The 22,529-nt window shown below is 31.7% G+C and overlaps 2 protein-coding genes across 2 annotated transcripts in view; one reads left to right on the top strand and one right to left on the bottom strand.

The window, feature by feature from the left end:
- The window catches only part of LOC126734871 (ATP-dependent DNA helicase DDX11), a 32,253-nt gene extending 14,053 nt beyond the window's left edge, over nucleotides 1–18,200 (top strand). The window contains exons 7-13 of the mRNA XM_050438688.1: nucleotides 165–292; nucleotides 344–670; nucleotides 6,909–7,109; nucleotides 7,172–7,409; nucleotides 7,563–7,693; nucleotides 11,338–11,553; nucleotides 18,005–18,200. Coding sequence (XP_050294645.1) covers nucleotides 165–292; nucleotides 344–670; nucleotides 6,909–7,109; nucleotides 7,172–7,409; nucleotides 7,563–7,693; nucleotides 11,338–11,553; nucleotides 18,005–18,022 — 1,259 coding nt within the window. The 3' untranslated portion in view covers nucleotides 18,023–18,200. The remainder of the gene's footprint in view (nucleotides 1–164; nucleotides 293–343; nucleotides 671–6,908; nucleotides 7,110–7,171; nucleotides 7,410–7,562; nucleotides 7,694–11,337; nucleotides 11,554–18,004) is intronic.
- The window catches only part of LOC126734873 (tRNA pseudouridine(38/39) synthase), a 20,922-nt gene continuing 16,424 nt past the window's right edge, over nucleotides 18,032–22,529 (bottom strand). The window contains exons 5-10 of the mRNA XM_050438693.1: nucleotides 20,324–20,536; nucleotides 20,126–20,273; nucleotides 19,887–20,034; nucleotides 19,575–19,718; nucleotides 18,197–18,336; nucleotides 18,032–18,131 (exon numbers count right to left, since the gene is read on the bottom strand). Coding sequence (XP_050294650.1) covers nucleotides 18,040–18,131; nucleotides 18,197–18,336; nucleotides 19,575–19,718; nucleotides 19,887–20,034; nucleotides 20,126–20,273; nucleotides 20,324–20,536 — 885 coding nt within the window. The 3' untranslated portion in view covers nucleotides 18,032–18,039. The remainder of the gene's footprint in view (nucleotides 18,132–18,196; nucleotides 18,337–19,574; nucleotides 19,719–19,886; nucleotides 20,035–20,125; nucleotides 20,274–20,323; nucleotides 20,537–22,529) is intronic.

Raw genomic sequence — 22,529 nt, 5'->3', positions numbered from 1 at the left:
GAACATTTTCTATGTTAATGACCCTTTTCTTGAGGTGACCAAATTATAGCTGCATACTCAAATGTGGTCGAATTAGTAGATGGAACAAATTAATAACTGAATTTATGCTAAATTATTACATTAGAATACACACTGATTGAGATAGCATATTTTTTTATTTTTAGATAAAGATTTGAAAGACGAAACTACAGAAATATTTACATTAGAGAATTTTGTGCTTTCGGCTGGTATAGAACAGTACAACTTCTTTCATTTAATAAAATTTTGCAAATCTTCTAAGATTGCTCAAAAGGTAGTTTTACTTTATCTAATCGCATTTTTATTTATTTAGTTCTTTCTTTAGGTCAGGTCTTACGCTCTAAAATATCCACTAACTGAAGAAACGATCAAAAAAGGCAGTTCAAGTAAAAGGTCTGGTTTAAAAGACTTTTTGTCATCGATAGAAAACAAAAAGGCATCATCAGGCGAAAAGCCGACAGAAATGTCTAAATTATCAATACCAAATAATCCTCTTATGGCAGTCGTTTCTTTTTTTGAATCTTTGACCTACAGTTATGAGGATGGTAGAATTTTAGTTACTAAAAATCCGGATAAAAAGGGCTGTAAAATGCAATTTTTGTTACTCAACCCTACAGGAAATTTTGAGGATATTGTGAAGGACGCTCGATCGGTAAGTCATTTTTTTAAACAGAAAAAAAATTTGCCATATTATTCAAAATGAGATACTTAAAGTCTCACCCTCACAAGTTGTCAAGTATTTCATTTTGTTTCATGGTTTGAAAATATAATACAATGACCAGCTTGTGATTATAAAATATATGAACGTTTTTCTTTTAAAACCATTTTTTTTACATATATTACAAGTACGTTATTAAAGTCCAGTTCAGAGATCTATTAGAATCTTTGATGTGTCGCAGATGCCGCACTAACTAGTCCCTGCGCCTATGTCATATTTATTGTCGCATGATATACGTGTTTAAATGGCAAAATTTTATATTGTCTATCTATGAAATCATTTTAAATATACGTAAAATCCCATGTTTTATACTATTTTTAATTTTTCTTTCGATAATGTCAATTTTTAGAAAGAAAATAATATCACAAGAAAATAATATCAAAAAATTGACCGTGGACTAAATTCAAGCATCTTACAAAATATTTTAAACACTTCCAGCACTCACAGACTTGTTACCTCTTTTTAGCCAGTCTACTAAACAAAGATAAAACACCTGCGTTCTGGCGATTCTACTTTAGGCTGTGCAAGTGATTGTGTATCTCTCTCTATCCCACTGATTTTAAGAATTACGGGGCCGTACCCAAATAAATTTTTGGGCAGTTTTTGTATTACTTTCAACGTGTTTTTAAAGAGATCTTTAAGGATGGGTCTATCGCCTTTAAAATAGTTGTTGGATGGGTCTATCACCTTTAATAGTTGGGAGGGGGGGCCATGTGAGGTTATTATTTGACGTGTTTTGCCGGTTATGCTTTTTACACGTTTATGAAAGTAAAGAATTTAGAATTTGGCCTGTATTCGTCTAATTTTTTTGCAGTTTTTACTGTGAGGAAGTGTGTTTTTTTATTTGTGTTTGTGGATTTGTTTTGGTATTATACCTAAAGACCTTAAAATGTTTCGACCCTGGGAAAATAGGCAGGAAAATTTGGCAAATGAAGAGGAAAGTGTTTGTGCGGGCTTATGGAGACCGTGGGTGTACAAGAAAGACAATAACATTTGTGATAAAAACAATAAGAGTGATCTGGATAGCGATTTAGACTTACATAGTTCTGATAGTTCATTTTCTAGTGTTGAGGAAGCAAAAAGAAGCAAGGGAAGTAGAAGCTACAGAGGAAATCAAGCAGTTTTAAAACGTAATTGTTTAAGTACAAATGCTAAACAAATTTATCTAAATATCTATAACAATCTAAGGAATGATCCTCAGTTCACAAATGATTGTAGTGTTTTGCAAAAAACAGCGTTTTTAACAGGGGTTCCCTATAGTACAATATGCCTGTAAAAAAAAGGATTAAAGGCAGAATAAAAAGGAAAGATGCAGGACAATCAAAGGGACTTGGCACGGATATTGCCAAATTGCTAAGGAAAGGTGTGTATTCTAAATACAAAAACAATGAGGTTCTGACCATAGAGACACCTTATCGGCAAGGGACAAACATTTCTCAGTCTCAACCTTGCGGAGATACCTGATATAACTTGGATTTAAGCTTAAGATGATGAAAGATCCATATATTATTTAGCCGAAACATGGTATGATACATTTATGATTGATGTATGATTTCCATTCTCTAGGAAAAAGTCCCTTTTTTGCCATTAACCTTATTTTTATTAATTAAACGTTAAAAAGTTTAAAGTTTTGTTTTTTTCAGCTTACTGCCCCTGTTTGTTCTTCAGCGACACAATAAAGTATATATAATGTAATGCTTTAGTATCCATATGCTGATGTGCGAGATGAAATTGGAATCCATGGCGGCAACAGAGAAACTGTTTCCTTCCTTAGTGGAAGAAACTGCTAAAGAACAATGGCAAAAAAACAGAATTTAGAAAATTGTATTAACTTTTTGGGCCAGATTCAAAAGAGTGGTTAAATTTATAAAAGTATTTAGTATCCTTGCTGTAGTTTTAGAATCCAGTATACTTAAAATGTAGTGTTTTGTATAAGATTTGAAGATTTGGAGACATTGAATATGGCAGCCAAAATCCCCATTAATAATCACCACCAAGGAAAAATAAATCTCAATTCCCAAAAAAAGGAAATATATAAAATTTGAAGACAAACCAAAACATTTTACACTTTTGTGTCAAAAAGTAAATATGTAATGCCTTAATCCACAGAATAAATGGGCCTAAGTAATTCGTATCACCTATTCTCTCATCACTTGTTATAAGGGACTGATGGCGCTAAAAACTAAACTTATTAAATTAAAATTTTTGGTTAAACTCATTTTACGTACTTAAATCTTATATTTAAATTAAATATTATCTTGCTATCAACTATTCTGAATTTCTAACTTAATAAAACTAAACCCAAAAATCCCGAATAATAAAGTTTTAAATACAAATAAATTTAATAAGTCCGGACCTGTGAAACTTTTCACGCTTGAGTGGCTGTGACTAAGGTCAGGCGTTTAACAAAATAGTACGTGGGCGCATGTAGTCAAATTTTACGAATCAAATGTATAAATTCTTAAAAAAATGCTTAAAACATTTATTTAAGTTTTTGTGATAAACTCTCTTTACTCAACTATAAGTTTGAGATGAAGAAATTTACAAATGGAGAAAAGGTATATTTATATGATTGCTTCATATTGTAATGCAGAAATGCTAAACGAGCTAGAGAAATATACAATTAGCGCTTTTTAGAAAGACGACAACCAGGTTTAGTGCCTTTCAGTAGATTGCGAGATAATTTATTGAAGTAAGGGTTCATTAAACAAGCCCAACAGAAACTGAAATAGCGACAAAAATTTTGAAAATTTAGTATTGCAAAGTGTCTTGGAAAATCCCCGCACATCGCTTCAGCAAATCGAAAAACTACCGCCCAACGAGTTTTCAAAAAGTTTGAATACCACCCATATCATGTGGGGGAGATTTAGGCAAACGGTCAGTATTTTGCAACCGGTTCTTCAGAAAAAGTCGGGAATCTCCTAGATTTCATGTTCAACATGTGGTTTCAACAAGATGGCACCTCTGCGTACAAATCTGCCAAAATGAACAATATGGAAATAATTGGATAGGAAATCGAGGTCCTATTGCGTGACCTGCCCACTCACCTGATTTGACGCCCCTTCATTTCTGTGTATGGGGATACCTAAAAGATCAAGTGTATCACACGAATCATACTACAGTGGAAGAACTTGAAGCAGCCGTTCGACAAGCAATTCAAGAAATGCCACAACAAATTGTCAAAAATGCTTGTTTGGCTATGATTGAGAGGTGTACATTGTATATTAACAAAAATAGAGGTCTTTTCGAACTCTTTATTAACTAATTTTATTTTGGTTAATTGTTGTTTACATTTCTTTAAATTTATTTTCAAATTAATGAAATTACTTTCTTGTTGGGATAAAAAAAACAACAAAATAATTGATTAGTTAGCAACTAAGTAAAAGAATGTTTTTTTGAATAAATTTATTTTTCCCCCGTATCAAGATCGGGTAGTTACACATGGCCGAAAAGGTCTGTTTAGGTACTATTTAATGACGTGTAAATGCAATAGGGCGTCCATAAGAAATAACAAAGTTGACTATGGTTGCAAAAAATCTAAAATGCCTAGAAAAAGTAGATAACCCAAAGTTACCAAATTTTATTAGAATCGGATTTAAGATGGTGACGATATTGCAGGTTTTCTATTTTTAGATTTAGCCCGATATTTTAAAAATCTCTGTAGATATCGTGGATCTTAATATCGCATCTGATAATACATCTCTTACCGTTTACGAAATCCTCATGTATATAATTTTATCTGGGACACCCTGTACAATATCTAATATAAAAAACTTTTTATATCTAATATAAAAAACTTTTTATCAGGATAGAAAAACAGATTAAGTTTGTCTCTAAAGAGGACGAGTTCTAATAAGAAAGCTAAAATTTCAACCTTCGAAGAGGGCGTGCGTCAAATTATGCCTCATTAAAAGGGTTATATACAATACGTTTTAAAATTCGTAAAAAAAACGCTATACGTTTAAATTTCTTGTACATTGTTGCCTAATTTTTGAAAATCGATCCACTATTTTAGAACGTTTTAAAATACCAACACTAGGTTCAACGAAGAATCCAAAAACTGATCCGAAAATTCCTTTTCACTCTATAATGCTTTGCAATAGGTTTCCGATGGGCCATGTTGTATATCAATTGTTGGAAATTAAATGATCGTGAAGGACGATTTTTATTGAGTAATTAATATGCTAATTACTCAGCAACCGTTACAAGATAAAGGGAATTATGGAGAAGGAATTTTATCTCTTATGATATAATAAACCTCACATTTTATTAATCTTCTAGGTAATTAATACTGTAAGGTCCAAATTTTAATATAACTGACTCCACGGCAACTAATTAATTTTTGTGATAAGGTGTAATATGTAAAACATAATAGGATTTTTTATGCTTGCCTGTGTAAGGCTTGTAATTTTTGATATAACTTTTATCAATATAGTGATTTTGTCTTAAAATTTTTGCTTATATTTAACGACAAGACGATTTAAGAAGTCTGAAGAAAGTTTGATGAAAGTGGTCCCCACGTTTTCTTCAGGCTTTTACACTCGATCAAAACGGCGATAGAAACATGTAATATTAAACAGTTGATCAGAAAGGAAGACAGAAGAAAGGAAGGTCAATAAAAAAAGAAGAGAAAAATATAACACAACAATTTTTTTTGACCTTGTAATTTAGTTATAACTAGGGTTTGATATCATATACAGGAAAATATTTTTTTTACGAAATTAAAAATTAATTGGGTTATTAGGATTGGTAATTAGGACAGACTTCATCCGATATGCTTTTACAATGGAAAATTAATAATTGAGTTAACGGCATTTGAGGTCATTCGGTATCTCCCTATCTATGTCGGTGTATCTACAACGGTCATATAGTAAACTAAAAGCTAACTCATGTCTGCATGCTTATATACTATATAGCCCCAGTTAGCAACTACATATTTACTACATTGTATTTTCAAGACGTTTAAGAAAATGTCCAAGATTGATTTAGTTTTTTATTTATTTCGGCTCTCATTTTAATACATAAAAAATACACATATTGCATTCAGTTAAAATAGTACATATTAAAAAATTAAAACAAAAACATTTAAAGAGTAAAAGATTTATACAACTTTAGTTTAAATCGTATGAGATTTCTACTAAATTTATAAATACATATATAGAGAAGAATTTTAAAAGCTAATAAAGCTATTTCTACAATAAAACCACTGCTGAGTTTCCAACTGTGCGCCCCACACGCCACATTTTCACTCACACATAACGATTAAGGATTTAGTATAGCTAGTATTAAATCTGTTTTTATTATATTGTAGGGTTTTTCCCGTTCGCTAGGTATGAATTAAAACAAAATCGAAACGTTCACTACTAAAACACAATCACTCACGACTACTAGAGATATTTATTTTTACTGTATTTATCTACTACTAATTAAATCTCGTGCCAATATTCCGAACTTTATTTCACTGAACCGACAACTGATTTCCATCGGCGATGCGGCTCCTTATATACTTGGCAGAACGCTGTTCCGGAAGATTTTCTCCAACCTTCGAGACGTCGTGCAGTGTGCCACCTGTGTCATTACGGAATGATGAAGAAACTGGTTTCTCATTGCAAGATCATTTAATTTATCTCGATTGAATGATAAGTGATATTTTTTTAATTGCATATTTTTACAAGATAATTTTACTTTTCGACAAAAAAAAATTCTGAAATATTTCAGATATGGATGATTTAGCATGCATAATATTTTTTTATATATTGTTTTCGGTCGTCAACAGTAGGCAAAAAATAAAATTACCGTTATTTTTGTCTCTAGGTGTGAGAAAAAGAAAATAATTTTGAATACTACTATTTAGCATACAAGAGGCGAAAGCGTAATTAGTATATAATTTTTTGCTTTAGTGAAAGTGTCATTTTCTTTCCATAAAGCGGAAAATATATTTCTTCTACTAATAAACCTTGTTAGCTCTACAAGACTTATTTTTAAGTAAAAAAAGCTGCTATAAGATGTGGCTATTATTTTTACACACGAATCATTTTATTCTTAAATGAGTACTAGTTTTTTTATAATTTTCATTGCTCAAATCTTAGGTAGTGAAATTAGAAGCTTTATAACTTGCAAATCATTATGCCATGCCAGACAGTTCTATCCTATAAATTGTTTTTATTTCCAGGTTATTGTAGCAGGTGGTACAATGAAACCCAATACTGAATTTAGGGACAGACTTTTTATAGGTGCAGGTGCGAAACCCGCAAATATCGTTGAATTTTCATGTGACCACATTATCCCAGAAGAGAATATTTTGCCAATTTCAGTCACGAAGGGACCCAAACAAGAGAAATTGTTATTTAATTTCAGCAATAGGATGTCTATGGTAAGATTTATTTTTGAAACTAATTTCTCTTTTAAGATACATTTATACAAATATATGACTAGGGTCCAGTACTTATGGATATAATAAAACGCACCTGTGATCTTGTAAAAGGCGGAATTGTAGTATTTTTTCCTTCATACAATTATGAAAATTGGGTTTTTGAACAAATAAAGTCAGTAAACCTGGGCAGGATCTTGTTTAGAGAGCCACAAAAGTCTGGTAGTGTTGATGAAGTGCTTGAAAAATATTCGGCTACTATCAAGAAATCGAGGACGGGAGCGATCTTATTCAGTGTTGTAGGTAAATGATCAATGATTTGTTTATATTTTTTTCTAACTAATTGTATCTAAAATACCAGGTGCATTTCAGATAAAATTAATTTATGTTTTATTAACGCGATATTTCCGCACAATAAAGATTAAATGAGACTAAAGACTTCTATATTTTATTTAGGTGGTAAACTTAGCGAAGGACTAAATTTTAGCGACGATTTGGGTAGATGCGTTATCGTAGTTGGTCTTCCCTATGCCAATATAATGGCGGTGGATCTAAAGGAAAAGATGACATTTTTAGATAAGAAAGAGGTAATTAATCATTAATTTTTTAATTTAGGTTCAGTTCTGCTTCGACATTCCCCATTTTTTGCTCTTATATTATTGCATATCGATGGCTTAGGCGCGTATCCGTTTTATACTAAATTTTACAGAGGACACACAAAATTCGTAGTAGAAATATTAACAGTTAATATTATTTTAGGTTAAATACAATTAATTTTTAATGGTTTTTAACTGCCATTGCGGATTATTTTTGTTATAGTTACATCCTAAATTAACATAACATAAACGTAATACCTATTTCCTTAGAACATTGAATAATAGGTTAGAATTAGCATTGCCGTGGAACTATGGGCATTTTGTTTGCTTGCAACATTTCTGATGCAATGATGCCAAATGCTTGTGTAAAAATTGCAAAAAAACACACTTTATAATATCATAAAAATTTTTGACTTATTTTAACAGGCTCAAAACAATACTATTCCTCTTTAATAAAATATGAAGATTTTTTTTTCATAAAATATGATAAGATACTCAAGAAGTCAACAACATCGCAACGCGGCTCGATCGCATTGTTGATTCCACCGACACAAGGAATCTTTACCAGTGACGTCGTAAAAAAATATTTACATGATAAATATTTATTATCAATAGATTATGCTTTAAATTATAAACAATATTATTGTTTATGAACTATTTATTACGTTCTTCATTAGAGTAAAGATACTTATCTAATAAAAGGCATTTTTATAGAAATTAAATATTTTATAATTACAGTAGAGCGCCGATTATCCGAAACAATTGGTGCAGAGGGTGTTCGAATAATCGATTTTTCGGATAAACGAACATTTGCGAAATTTCAGTTCTTTGTTGAGGGTAGGGTAATAAAACACGTCATTGGATTAGGAATACATATTATTAATGTGATGCTTTTTAATGATATACTAGAGTACAGTACATATTATGAATAGACACATACACATTAAAGTAGGGATTGCACATACGGTACATAAATACATATGTCTAAAATTTTTTTAGTTAAGTGACTGTGATAACAGTACAAAAGTTATGTGATAATAGTACAAAACTAATCTAAAAAAACAAGTCGAACATATTTGTTTGCTTAAGTTTTGAGACTCGTTTTTTTGCCGCTTAATCTCTTGGGCGTTTTAAAGACAGCAACTGCACAGAATCGCATTCGTCTTGGTGTTCCAACCATTTAATAGCAGTCTCAAAGCATTTAAAGGCTTCTTCATTGGACGGACATTTTTCAGCTGAGACGATGTCATCACTAATTGCGTCTTTATCGTCGTCATCTTCAGGATTACTTCTATCAGAACTTGAACCTGTGCTATTATATCGTCGTCTGTCATCAATTCGTAGCCAGGATCATCCTCGTCAAATTCTAGCCATTCATGCATGTTCTCTTGGTCACATTCTTTAAATCCTGAAGCCTCTTTCATCAACTCAACCATTTCTGAAACAAAGTTTTCATTTGTTGGTTCTTCAATACAGGGCTAGCTTCCGATTCAACTGCTGGACAAAGCTTATTCTAGGTTTTCTTTAGAGTAGTCGCTTTGACATTAGCCCACACTTCTGCTGCCATGTAAACAGCATCCTTCAAGTTAATACCTTTGTAGATTTCAAGAATTGTTTTATCTTTCTCTTGGTCGATTAGAACACTATGAAGCAACGCTTTTCTGTAGTAACGTTTGAAGGCTTCGATCACCCCCTGGTCCATAGGTTGAAGGACTGAGGTAACATTGGGTGGCAAGAAACTCACCTTAAATTTTCCATCTTCTCTCTCAAGTGAAAGGTTTGAGGGATGACTTGGAGCATTTTCAATCACTAATAAAACATTTCCAGTGTTTCCAGTTTCTATCTGATGTTTTTTAACCTCTGGAATGAATACAGCGTCATACCACTCGATAAATACTTGAGTGTCCATCCAAGAGTTTTTTTTTGTTTTTGTAATTAAGCGGCAGTTTTTTTATTCCTTTGAAGCATCTTGGATTTTTAGATTTTCCTATGATCAGCAGAGGTAGTCTATGTGTGCCCGTATTGTTTCCACATCCCATGGCTGTTATGCGGGATTTGCTTGCTTTGAATCCAGGTTTCTTTTTTAGAAACAAGGGATTTGGTCGGCATTCTCTTCCAGTATAACCCACTTTTGCTTTAGAAGCAAACTCTTAAAACTTTCTTTCAACTTTTCAGCAGTTTAAATGTCAGCTGACAGCTTTTTCCCTTGAATATCTAGCTCTCTAATTCCGTGCCTAGACTTGAATCTTTTGAGCCAACCATCAGATGCTTTATAATCATTGTTACCCCCAAGCTTTCTGTTCATTTCTAATGCCTTTTCGCAAGTCAAAGGACCATTTTTTGGTTGACCTTGAGTACATATCTACATGAACTATGAGTAAACTAGTGTTTAGGTTTTGATTTTCTGCCATTTTCATTGTTTTTCTATGCAAGCTTCCACCTTTACTGTCCAGCACGCAAGCAATCTTGGTGATAGATTTACTGTTTTTTTTTAATGTCAGTTACCGTTGAATTCCCAACACCAAACTCTCGAGCTAAACTTGATCCACTTGGACCGTTTTTTAATCGTTTAAGTTTGTCAGAAAGACTAAGCACAACTCGTTAACGTTTCGGCAATGCTAGGAGTCACACAGCACAAAAAAAACAGCACGGACCGTTAAAACAACACTGAAGTCAGTCAATGTCAATAGAAACAAACTGATTAGACGGATGCGTACTTCTGCCGGCCGCTCGTTTTTTAATTGAAGACACGGAAAATTCCAAAATCATGATGGTCCCTTGCGTCGCTCTCTGAGCCATTTCTATTAAACGTTTCTACTTCATTTGTACTTTTTTTATATACGTTTCGGATGACCGTCTTTCGGATAATTGAGGCTCTACTGTAGTATAGATTTCTTACTAAGTTTTTATTATTCTACGTTTATGACGACGGTTGTCTCTCAATATGATGTTATGACAATATCGATATTTACTTGTGAAAGGTCGGCTTAAATCGCCTTTTTCCCATGGTGCAGCACAAACGGCACAAGTTTTTACTATCGTAACAGTTCACAAAAACACTGAAATGACTCAACCTTTTTCCTTTTTCAACCAAAAACTAAAGAAAAAACACAGAACTTTACAAATTCCGAATAAACACAAAGCCGTTTGTCAACATGACATTTCGCAAGATGACATCAGCTTTTGCCTGCGGTGTTGCCATTTCAAATTTTTAAAAGCGGTTTTAGGAATAAGAATGTTAATTTTTTTTTGCTTTGAAGATGTTATTTTTGCGCTTAGAATCGATGAATATGTTTGTAAACAAAACACTCCCCTTGCCCCTGTGCACATGTTGAACTCAAACAAAGTTGTTGTTTACTAATTCTAGCCTTTCAATGTTCTAAGCATATTTCTCCATAAAAAAACTTTACATTAATTTAAATTTACGAACAAAGTACATTTTGTAATATTTCTTATTTCTACGATAAAAATATTCATTAAAAATGATACTTAAAACCAAAATAAATATGCCTAATTTTAATTTTGTGGCTTACTGATTATTGCTTGTAAGCCATCAATATATTTATTTGTTCCTTATAAAAAATACTTATAGCTCGTGATCAATTCCATTTGATGCTCTTAAGCTGGGTTTTTAGGGCCAAGGTGCAGGTCAACAGTTTTATGAAAATCTTTGTATGAAGGCTGTAAATCAGTGTATTGGCAGAGCTGTTAGACACAAAAATGACTATGCAACTGTACTTTTACTTGATGAAAGATACGGAAAACCTGGCACCAGCAACGCCTTACCTGGTTGGATAAAAAGATCTTTAAAAATTAGAGACTGCCAAGGGGCCTTTGAACTTATAAATGAGGTAATTAAGTATAATATCAGTAGTAGCTAAAATCATACATAAGTGAAATCTTATATAGTGAAAGCTCTTATAATCGGTTTAAAATTTTGATACAAGACACTATGTTTGAACAAAATTATAAAAATTAGCCTGTCGCGATTTTGTGAAAATAGAATTTCATATCGTGGTTCGAAATCATCGGAAATTTTAGTTATGTTGAAGTGACGCTGATGTAGGTATTTCTATTTAACATAAATTTGTCTCTAAGGATTTGATCGAGTGCTTGATACAAGAATGTTGTGTTGACTATTAAAAATTTTCTTTTTATGTTGTTTAAATTAAAATTTCTAGGGTAAAGTTCAGCGTTATTCAAACATTAAAGAATTTTTCTCTTACCAAAAATAAAAGAATCCCATTTCTGGGCCTAGTTGTGACGAGAAATGTCGCCATAATATTTCGTATCATCCAAGGTTTTTATTTCTTTTTTTTAAGTCAATATTAAATAAATATATAAATACCATAATATAGCATTAAATTATTAAATATAGCATCAAATATTTATTATATAATTTCCCTATGAATGGAAAAAAGCAATACTTATTCCCTTACCAAAAATACCTACACCAACATATAGTAAAGATATTAGATCAATAAGTATTCTTCCTGTCATTTCGAAAATCCTAGAACGTCTACAGTATTATAACAATTCTTATTGGTATTGTCAATATTAGGGCTAAGGAAGATCTAAGGGATATAACACTTTTTGATCTAAGTAAAAAATTTGATACCATACATTACTAAATGCTTTTGACAAGGTTGCACTATTTTGTTTTTCGGCAGATGCAGTTAGTTTTTTTTAAGTTCTATATTGAAGATCGGCGCTTACCTTGTACCCGAACTGTATATTGCGATGAATTTGAATTTTCCTAGTTTTTGCCATTTAAATTAAGGGTGGCCCAGAGAGTTTGCATTAACTAAAGAGATTTTGTTTAAAGATCTGAAGAGATATGTGGATTGTATTTGAGAAGGGAAGCAATTCAGCTTTTCTTTGTACCCTGACCCAGTCCTCAGTATTTATATTATAGTAATAAAGTAATTGTATTGAAATAAAGCTCAACTTGTCCATAAGTTAGCACAAAGGAGGGTAAAGTGGTTCAAACTCTTAGTACATAAAATTAGCAGCCGTAAAAGCAGTACATCGAGAACTCCCGCGCGCAATATTGACAACCAGGCTTGTCATCAACTTTTTTCTGCCTAGGTACTTTTTTCTTGTTCCAGCGTAGGTACCAGGGCAATTGGATAAAAAATGAGGAAAGTATAAGGAAGCAGAAAGAAATTATCGGGAAAAAAATTAACTGAAGTTTGTCGAGCATAAAAATGCTACCAAAAAAAATAAATTAAGTATGTGAATAAACACAGTATAAAATAAAAAAATTAAATCTTCCGATTCAATTGCAAATTACCCACTGTAGGTACCAGAATGTATAGACCTTACTCAACTATGTGAAAAAATATATTAGAGAAGAAAAAATAAATAAAAATATACATGGGAGCAAACCAGGGTTCTATATTGGGCCCCCTACTTTTCTCTGTATGTTGCTGACGTGCGTACAAGACTTGTAAGAAGTTACATCAATTTGCTGAAGATTTACTAATTTATACTTCTTTTAAAAGTCAGACATCCAGGAAGACACACAGAATAGAATTAGCTCTGACTTGCAGAAGATCGCTGTATTTGCTGAAAGCCATAACCTCAAATTAAATGCTTCCCTAAAACCCATCTAAATAACTCGCCCAACATCATAACTAAAAAGTCATCTGCAAAACTGCACCGAAAATTTCAAAATTAATATTAATGGACCAGTCGTGGAATAAAAACGTAATTTACGATTTATATTTGATTCAAATCTTATTTTTGCCTCCCATATTAGGAACAACATTAAAATTGCCTACGTTTAGAAAAATTATTTCAGTACAAAATCATTTACCATCAAATACTAAATATTTGCTTTGCAATTCCCTTCTACTGTCACTGCTAGATTATGGAGATATTGTTTATGGTAACTCTTTGTCAGAGACGATACAAAAATTGCAAAATAATTATATGCGTTTTTCTTTTAACCGTATATAAATCATGTTATTCCTTATCATGTGGAATAGAAGGAAATGTCATACGTATAATTAACTTTATAAAATAATTAAATCAGGCCAGCCGTCATATTTAAGGGAATTATTCTTTCACCACGATCATATACACAATATGAGAAATCCGCACCTGTTTAGAATTCCACATCATAGCACAACTAACAATAACAACTATAAAAAATCATTTCAGTATCTAGGTATTCACATGTGGAACAAGTTGCCTGATAATATTAACGATAGGTCACCAAACAAATTTATTGCGTTTGTTTAAGAGTCTATAATTCTCAATTATTAATATAAGTAAGTTAATAATAATTGGCAACCACAAATTTTTTTTTTAAATTTGAATCCATTGTTCTTATTTGTCTGTGAAAAGCATCTCGCTTCTTATATAACTTTTTTCAATAAATCACTTTTGATCTCGGCGATCCTGCAGGCATAAGTTAAGTTTTAATCTCGGAGTATTCGTTGCTACCTTGTGATGTCTTCGCTTTTTAACCTACGAGTTTTCGCTGCCGATCCTCCCGTGTGCTTGTTATATAAATAATGAAATGGCAGGCTGAATACCGCTTGCGTGCTTTTTAGTTGGTTTGTGTTATCGGTTTCGTATAATCGCTGTTCAGTTCGCATTACCCTTAATATTATATATATATATATATATATATATATATATATATATATATATATATATATATATATATACAGGGTGTCCCAGCGAAAACGAAACAGAGGTATTTTTGGTATGAAAAAAAAATTTTTTTACAAAAATCTCGAACACGTCGATTTTATTTTCGAGGGGGGACAACTTTTCCTTACCAAGGCACCCTCATACCAGTAACCCTCTCCGAGGGGGTGGGATCACCCCTAAAATATTAAATAGAAAGAGGGGTCGTGTGGTACCTTATTTTAAAGGTCTTTTAATTCTGAATATAACTGCCAAATTTGAAGTGGCTAAAATTTTTTATCCGGATATGACAGATTGTTAAAATTGTAGAAACAGCGAAAATGAAAAAGGTATTTTGAACTCTGTTTTGGATAATATTTTTAAAAAAATAAGGAAGTCCTAATTTCAAAGGGGTCACTTATTAATTAAGAGGCCACCCTAATACCTGGAACCCTTTACGAGGGGTTGAAAGCACCCCTTAAATCTTAAATAGAAAAAGGGGTCGTGTAATTCCTTATTTTGAAGGCCTTTTTACTCTGAATTTAAATGGTGACTTCTGAGTGACTGATGGATATCTTGTGGATATAAAAATAGCAAGAAATACAATCTTTACTGCCAGTAAAAGTGGAGAGATAAGAAATACCTACCCTTTTCCTTTTGTGTCTTTTAAATAAAACAAGTTTATTTAAATTACGTCAATTTATTAAATGTTCAAATTGTGCCCCGCCTACTTCCATGCAGGAATACAGGTTTTGCTCAAAACGATGCCTGACGTTTTGTAGAACTTCAGGTGTTATCATCTGACACTCATTTATAATTCTCTGGCGTAAGTCTTCTAGGGTGTCTGGTTGGGTAGCGTAAACTTTTGTTTTTAAATGCCCCCATAAAAAAAAATCTAATGGGGTTAAATCGGGTGACCTAGCTGGCCATTCCATAAAAGGTCCCCTCCTTCCAATCCAACGATCAGGAAATATCTCATCAAGATATTGCCTCACACCAGCAGCATAATGTGGAGGCGCTCCGTCTTGTTGGAAAACGACTTGATCATCATCAGAATGATTTCTGCCTTCCATTATTTCTACTATTCTTGGATATACGGCATTTTTCAAGAGATTTCGGTACATTTCTCCATTCAAATTTCCGGGCAGAAAAAACGGACCAACAATGGAGCCGCCCAAACATTTAACTTCTCAGGGAACTGGGTATGAACTTCACGAAACTGGCCCGGATTTGCATTTGACCAGTAGCGGCAGTTATGACGATTTACGTTGCCATTAAGAAAAAAAGTACATTCATCTGAAAAGCAAATGTTGTAAATAAGACGCGGATTAACAGTTATCATATCACTAAGCGATTCACAAAATTGCACTCGTCTGTCAAAATCGTCCTCATTCAGTTCTTGCACCAGATGAATTTTGTAAGCATGGAATTTATTATGCTTAAGTATCCTATGAACACTACTTTTGCTTACTCCTGTACTCGTCGCCAATTTTCTGACACTTATTTCTGGCTCGGCATGAAGTTGACCTAGGACAGTTATTTGCATTGCTTCATTGACAACAACAGCATTTTGAACCTCACGCTTTTTATTTAAGACACTGCCAGATTCCCTAAATTTAGCAACTATTTCTAGAACGTATTTTCTGTTGACTCGTTTTTCTGGATGAAGGTCATTAAATTCTTGTACCGTTCTATTTGCACAACTGTTATGCCGAAAGAAAAACTATTATCTCAACCCTCTCTGCAGTAGAATAAACCATTGCTAACAGTGTTTCAACACGTAAAAGACTGGGTAATAATTTAAAACTATTTAAATAAATGCTGCTTTATGAAAAAAGTACCAATGATATTTAGCAAGCTAAATAAATTCTTCAGATACTTGTGTTTGCATTTTATTTGGTATTTTGTTTTTATTTATGATATGCTGATAAGGTGTAAAACAATAATATTAACAATACTAATAAATTTTTAATCATGTTTTAATGATCCAATAAAAAAAATTGTAAGAAAGGGTTTCAGGCATAAAGGTTTATTTAAAGCATTTTTTCCAGAATTTTATTTGGCTTTCATATCCAGAAGAAATCCATCAGTCACTCAGAAGTCACCATTTAAATTTAAAGTGAAAACGCTTTCAACATAAGGTATAACACGATCCCTCTTTCTGTTTAAGATTTAAGGGGTGCTTTCAACCCCTCGTAAAGGATTCCAGCTATTAGGTGGCCTCTTAATTAATAAGTGACCCCTTCGAAAATAGGATTTCCTTGTTCTTTTAAAAATATTATCCAAAAAAGAGTCCATAATACCTTTTTCATTTTCGCTGTTTCCGCAATTTTGACAAGCTGTTTTATCCAGAGAAATAATTTTAGCCACTTCAAATTTGGCAGTTATATTCAGAATTAAAAGACCTTAAAAATAAGGTATCATACGACCCCTCTTTCCATTTAGGATTTTAGGGGTGATTCCACCCCCTCGAAGGGGGTTGCTGGTATGAGGGTGCCTTGGTAAGGAAAAGTTGTCCCCCTCAAAAATAAAATCGACGTATCCGAGATTTTTGAAAAAAAATTTTTTTTTCATACCGAAAATAGCTCTGTTTCGTTTTTGCTGGGACACCCTGTATATATATATATATATATATATATTCATAATATATTTCATAAGAATATATATATATATATATATATATATATATATATATATTTAGATATATATATATATATTTATATATATATATATATATATATATAAATTGGTATTTTATATGTGTGCAATGTAATGTGGTAAAAAATTTTTTGAATTTGGATATTCTTTAGTGCGCTTGCGCGCGCTTCTTTACCGATAACTAACAGATTTCTTTTTTAAACCGTCATGTTTGCACAAAATAAAACAGTGAATCGGCCTTGGAAAAACTTGTTTTAAAACCTCAGACTGCTATTTAAAAGCAAAAGTTTTATTTGGTAATGCTTAGAACAAAAGCCCACTTTCATCGCCATTATACATGTCCGCTGTTTTGATTTTGTCTTTGCTCTTTTTACAATAACGTACGTAGCTAACATACACTTTCTACCAAAAATACATCTGTAGGCTACGCAGAAAAGAAAAATGGGAATTATAACAGGGAATCCCGGTTCCACAGCTAATGATGAGGTATTGACCAGCTAATGATGAGGTATTGACCAACTATTGCCTAACGCCAACAACTGGCCGTTTATTAGAGCTTTCACTGTACATGACTTATTTTTCATGAGTAATTTTAAACTTCGCCTGTTGTCAAAATAACTGCGTTTAGTTTTTATTTAATTCTGGTTTCATCATTTTTACAACGTATCTATAATAAAATTAACATCCATAATTCAGACTTAGAACTCAAAAATATGAAAATATATAGTCGGAATAACAATTAATTCTGCTACATTCTTGCCAACACTTACAAGGTTTCTCAATTGCGGTATCAGAATCTAAATATACCAATCTCTTGTTACCAAATTTATACTACCTTTGACAAAAATGTTTTAATCTAAAACAATTAACTGAATTTGAAGTGAATATCTAGTAGTAAAATATCCTATTTTTAGTTTATGAAAAACTAGTCACAAACATGATTTTTGTTTCAAATATTTTCATTTTGTAAAATACTTATTTCATCTTTATTAATATTTTTTTTAGTTTTTCAAGAACAAATGAAACTATTAGTGAAGAACTCAGGACTGTTTATTTTTCGAATCGTTATCGTCGGTTACAATTTCGATGCGTTTTCTTTTGGAGTAATGCTGTATTTTGTCTTCCAGGCTCTCTATATAAAATAAATTATTTTTAGGTTTTTATAAATTTTATGCAATAAAAACATTTAGAACTTACTACATTTTGGTCTTTTCATTACTGGAACGTAGGTCTTGGGTTTGACACCTCCTACCAAGTATTCGGTAAGGCATTTTAAATCATTCGGATTTTCTTGGTGCTTTGTTAAACTATTGATAATATCTTTGATCATGGCATTCCTAAAATGGAATGTATGAAATTATGAGGTTGGTTAAAAGTATATATTTTAATATACATATGTTCTAAAAACTTAAAAAGCTAAATATATAATGAACATTTCTTAAACTTTTCTTTAAGTATTCTAGTTACTATTAAGTTAAAAAGAAATTAACTAAAAAGGTCTTACCCCTGAAAGTAAGTTAGTAACTATTTGTATTATAATTCGAAAAATAAGAAGGAAATTTCAACCCCAACGATTTATTTTTATGTTTGCACCCCTGCCTATAGGGACTAGCATAAATTGAATAAAAAACTTAAAAATAAAAGTTGTTTAAACCTGACAAAAAGAAGATTAAGCTTCGTTAAGTTAGTTTGTTCTTAAGTAATAAATGCACGGTTTTTTAACTTTACCGCTACATTAAAATAAAGTAAATTTCATATAAAGGCTCACAAGGAACATTATTCAAATATTCAGCCAGTTACATACTAAAATATCAATTAAACATTAATTTTATATCAGTTTTTTGGTTTTATTTCTATCCTGAAGCCAGTAGAGCAAAAAAACCTGGATAATTATTTTATAATCTTTTGAATAATATGAAGCAACTTGTGAACAGTGGAGGCTTATAAGAGTAGCTCTTCATACATTTTTAAAATTCGTTTATTATACTATATATTATTTACTATACTACCAATATTATAATATCGTCAACATGAAATAATAGAACATTTATTTTATAGTAAAATTCCAATCGTGTAACATCGTTCTCTGTTCCACTGTTTATGTACATTTACTTGCAGCCAACAATGTCGTCTGCAATCAAACTTATAATTTTTGAGATTTTGTAGAAATATCATGTGTGTATCATACAAACAACAATAGCTTAACAGTGTCTTGTGGATATCGCAGATTACTTTAATTAAGTGTGATATTTTGAATCCTATTTTTGTTTTTTATGATCTATTACTAAGGAAATTTTCAATCGAAGCTAGAGCACACACATTTCACATCATATATGCAGTTTTTCATTAATATATCCCAATGAATTGTTTGAAATGCTCTTTGTTTTTATTATTTGTTAAAGTTTATAGACCTAAATTAGTTTTAAAGTTGCTTCAGTTTTATGACTTCATTAATTTTAGTATTAGTGGTGTAAGTCATTTTTCAATGTTCGACTTCTTAGCAAAAGTACTATTAATGTTTTCGGCATATTATTACAAAGATTTTCTAAAATTTAATGATGAAAAAAGTACTTACTTTAAGCTAGTAAAAGTCCATATTTGTCTAAGTGTTTCAATGACAGATTTTAAGTTTTCTTTGCTTATATACCACTTAACATTGTCATACTCGCAGAAGAATAAGTTTAAGGGTACTTCACTCGCCATATTGTATTCTGGCTTTCTAAAACAGCAATGGAAAATCAAATGATACTTCTAATAATAAATAAATCGGTTCTTTTTAAAGAGATAATACATTTTAATACATATGACTACCATTATTTTTGACAATGTTTTTAATTTTAAAATTATTTACTAGTTTTCACTTTATTCACAAACAAACTGTCCTTACCTTGGATTTGCTTTAACATCTAGCAAATCTTTTACAACAGTTGGCTCTTCCCTATTGGCGCCAATGAGGAGCAGAATTCCCATGATATAACGAATTTGATGCCATAAAAATGCATTCCCTTTTATTATTGCAACATATAATGAATATTCTAAAAATTTTTAATTATGCTTTATCAAATATTTTTAAAATACTACTATACTAATATTTAACTTAAAAGACAAAACTAATAGACCAATTACCATCGTTGCAATCGTCTGACTTCAAAGGCTCTATTCTAAAATCGAGCAAATTTCGAACAAACTGAACCACTCCATTCCCAACATCCATTTTGGCAAAATTTCTAAAGTCGTGACTACCTATAAGATAATGTGAGGCTTCAATCATTTTCTAAAAAGGAGTCAATAAAAAAACTTTATTATTTTTTTTAAACCGCTTACATCAATGTTCAATTTCCCTTTAGGGAAATAATACTTATAAGTCCTAGATAGACAATCAAATCTGGAGCTAACATTTTGTTCAACCGGTGCCCATGCTATACATTGTATGTTACTAGGCAAGACTTTATTCAGTATTTTACAATAATCTATCTCATTTTCTAAATCATCTTGATTTGTTGAGTCTAATTTTGTTCTTATATCTATAGAAATGACCTGGAAAATATTAATGAAAGAAGAATTAGTTAGCAAATAAAGAATTTATTAAAACTGCAAAAACAAAGAAGTAAACTAGTTAAGGTTCCTGACCCTGAAAAATCTCCTGAGAACGAAAAAAATCCAGAAGAAGTTTGTTGGAATGGGTAAAAGAACCAATCAGCATTGTCGTTTATGTGGATGGATCGACCGTTTATTTGGTCATTCTCACAACACTACAGTTTAGGTTTTAAATGAATAGTATACAAAGGCAAGAGTAGTCCTAAAAAGATAAATCTTTGTGGTTTTCGCCTTATTATTTTTTGTATAGTGCTTGCATTTCAAAACGAACCACCTAACTTAATAAGTTACAAAGAACTTATAACTTCGTTACAAATAAAAACACGCCAATCTAGATATACGACGTTTAGTGCGACGTTTCGACGGTTTAATTCCAACTTCCTCAAGCATTGAAATAAAAACATGGATTTACAAAACAAAATAGGAAAAAGTCCCTTTCATTAAAATAGGCATGAATTACAGCCTTTGTTCAAATATAAATACAAAAAAGACAACACAGTTAAAAGAATTAAAAACTTAACAATAAAAACATAAGAGTTCATTAGTTCCTTCTTTAATAGATGAGAAGATTTGAAAAAAAAATTGTTAAAAAAAACTTATTAATTACTCTAACAATCAGTGGTAATCGAAAAACACGTAAAATTGAAATACCTTGCATAAGGTTTCGTTATTTAAATGAATTATGTTTAATTAAAAGGTTGCTGTAGATATGACTAAAGCCCAAAGTGTCCGCTTACTACTTTTATAAACACTACTTATATATCTAAATTTCATGGAAAATACTTTACAAAGAGAGAAGCCGAGTAGACTAATAGGGGGAATGACCTGTATTTTAAGTTCACTTTAATTAAAGGTTTATCGAATAAAATTAGTAGCTGTTTTAGGAATGCCGGAACTATGCTAGCCTTGTAAAATCCACCTACTTATTGGTTTACTAGGCTTAAAGACAAGATTTCATTAGATAAGCAATCGGGTGTTATCTATCGTGTTCCATTTTCTTGGAAAATTGTATGTCGGACAAACTAGACAGTATTTAGATTCAAGGGTTAAGCAACACACCAACGATTGTCGTATTCAACATGCAATAAAACAGCCTTAGCTTGCCATCACTTTGATACTGGACATGATTTTTTATTTAATAATGTCGCTATTTTGGATAGGAAGGCTAACAATACTAAAAGAACGAAGCGAAATTATTCACATCTATTTATGTAAAGATAGTGTAAATTTAAGAACGGACACCTTGGGCCTAAGTCATATCTACAGCAACCTTTTAAATAAATATAATTCATTTAAATAACTAAGCTTTATGCAAGGCATTTCCATATAAATATTATAAATATTTGTTTATTCTTGCTTCATGTAATTTTTTTTTGACTACCGCATAGCTGTGACCATTGCGTAGATATAGGTATTCCCTTTTATCAGTAGAGTATTAACACCAAGAAAAATGAGTGGTAATAATAGACATTTTATCAACCTAAACTTTGGTAGGTCAAATAGTTGCTTCATAATATCACATATTATTTTAAGTAGCAAACAACTTTCCTTCCTACTTTGCTAAAAAAATTGTGCAAAGTTGGTAAATCGCTTTTGCGATTTACCAGTAAAAATGTATGGTAATACACAGTTCATTGAGTCCAAATATTTTTGTGTGGATGAAATTGGTGTTGGGATACTAAACGAAAATAATTAGTATTTCCAACAAGATGAAGCTCCACGCACTATGCTTTGACAGTTCGGAAGTGGCCTAATGAACAGTTTCTAGGGATGTAGATTGGCAGGCGGGGAGCAATTGAATGGCCCTCACGGTCGCCAGACTTAACACCACTAGAACTTTTTTCTTTAGGGTAATTTAAAACGCAAAGGTTATAAAGTATTTAAAAGAATGTAGAGATATTAGCGGACAAACACTTGCCAATATTCGTGAGGA

Source organism: Anthonomus grandis, chromosome 4 (assembly GCF_022605725.1).
Source record: "Anthonomus grandis grandis chromosome 4, icAntGran1.3, whole genome shotgun sequence".
Taxonomy (NCBI): Eukaryota; Metazoa; Arthropoda; class Insecta; order Coleoptera; family Curculionidae; genus Anthonomus; species Anthonomus grandis.
The sequence above is the reverse complement of the archived record's forward strand: the minus strand, read 5'-3'. Positions and strand labels throughout refer to the sequence as shown.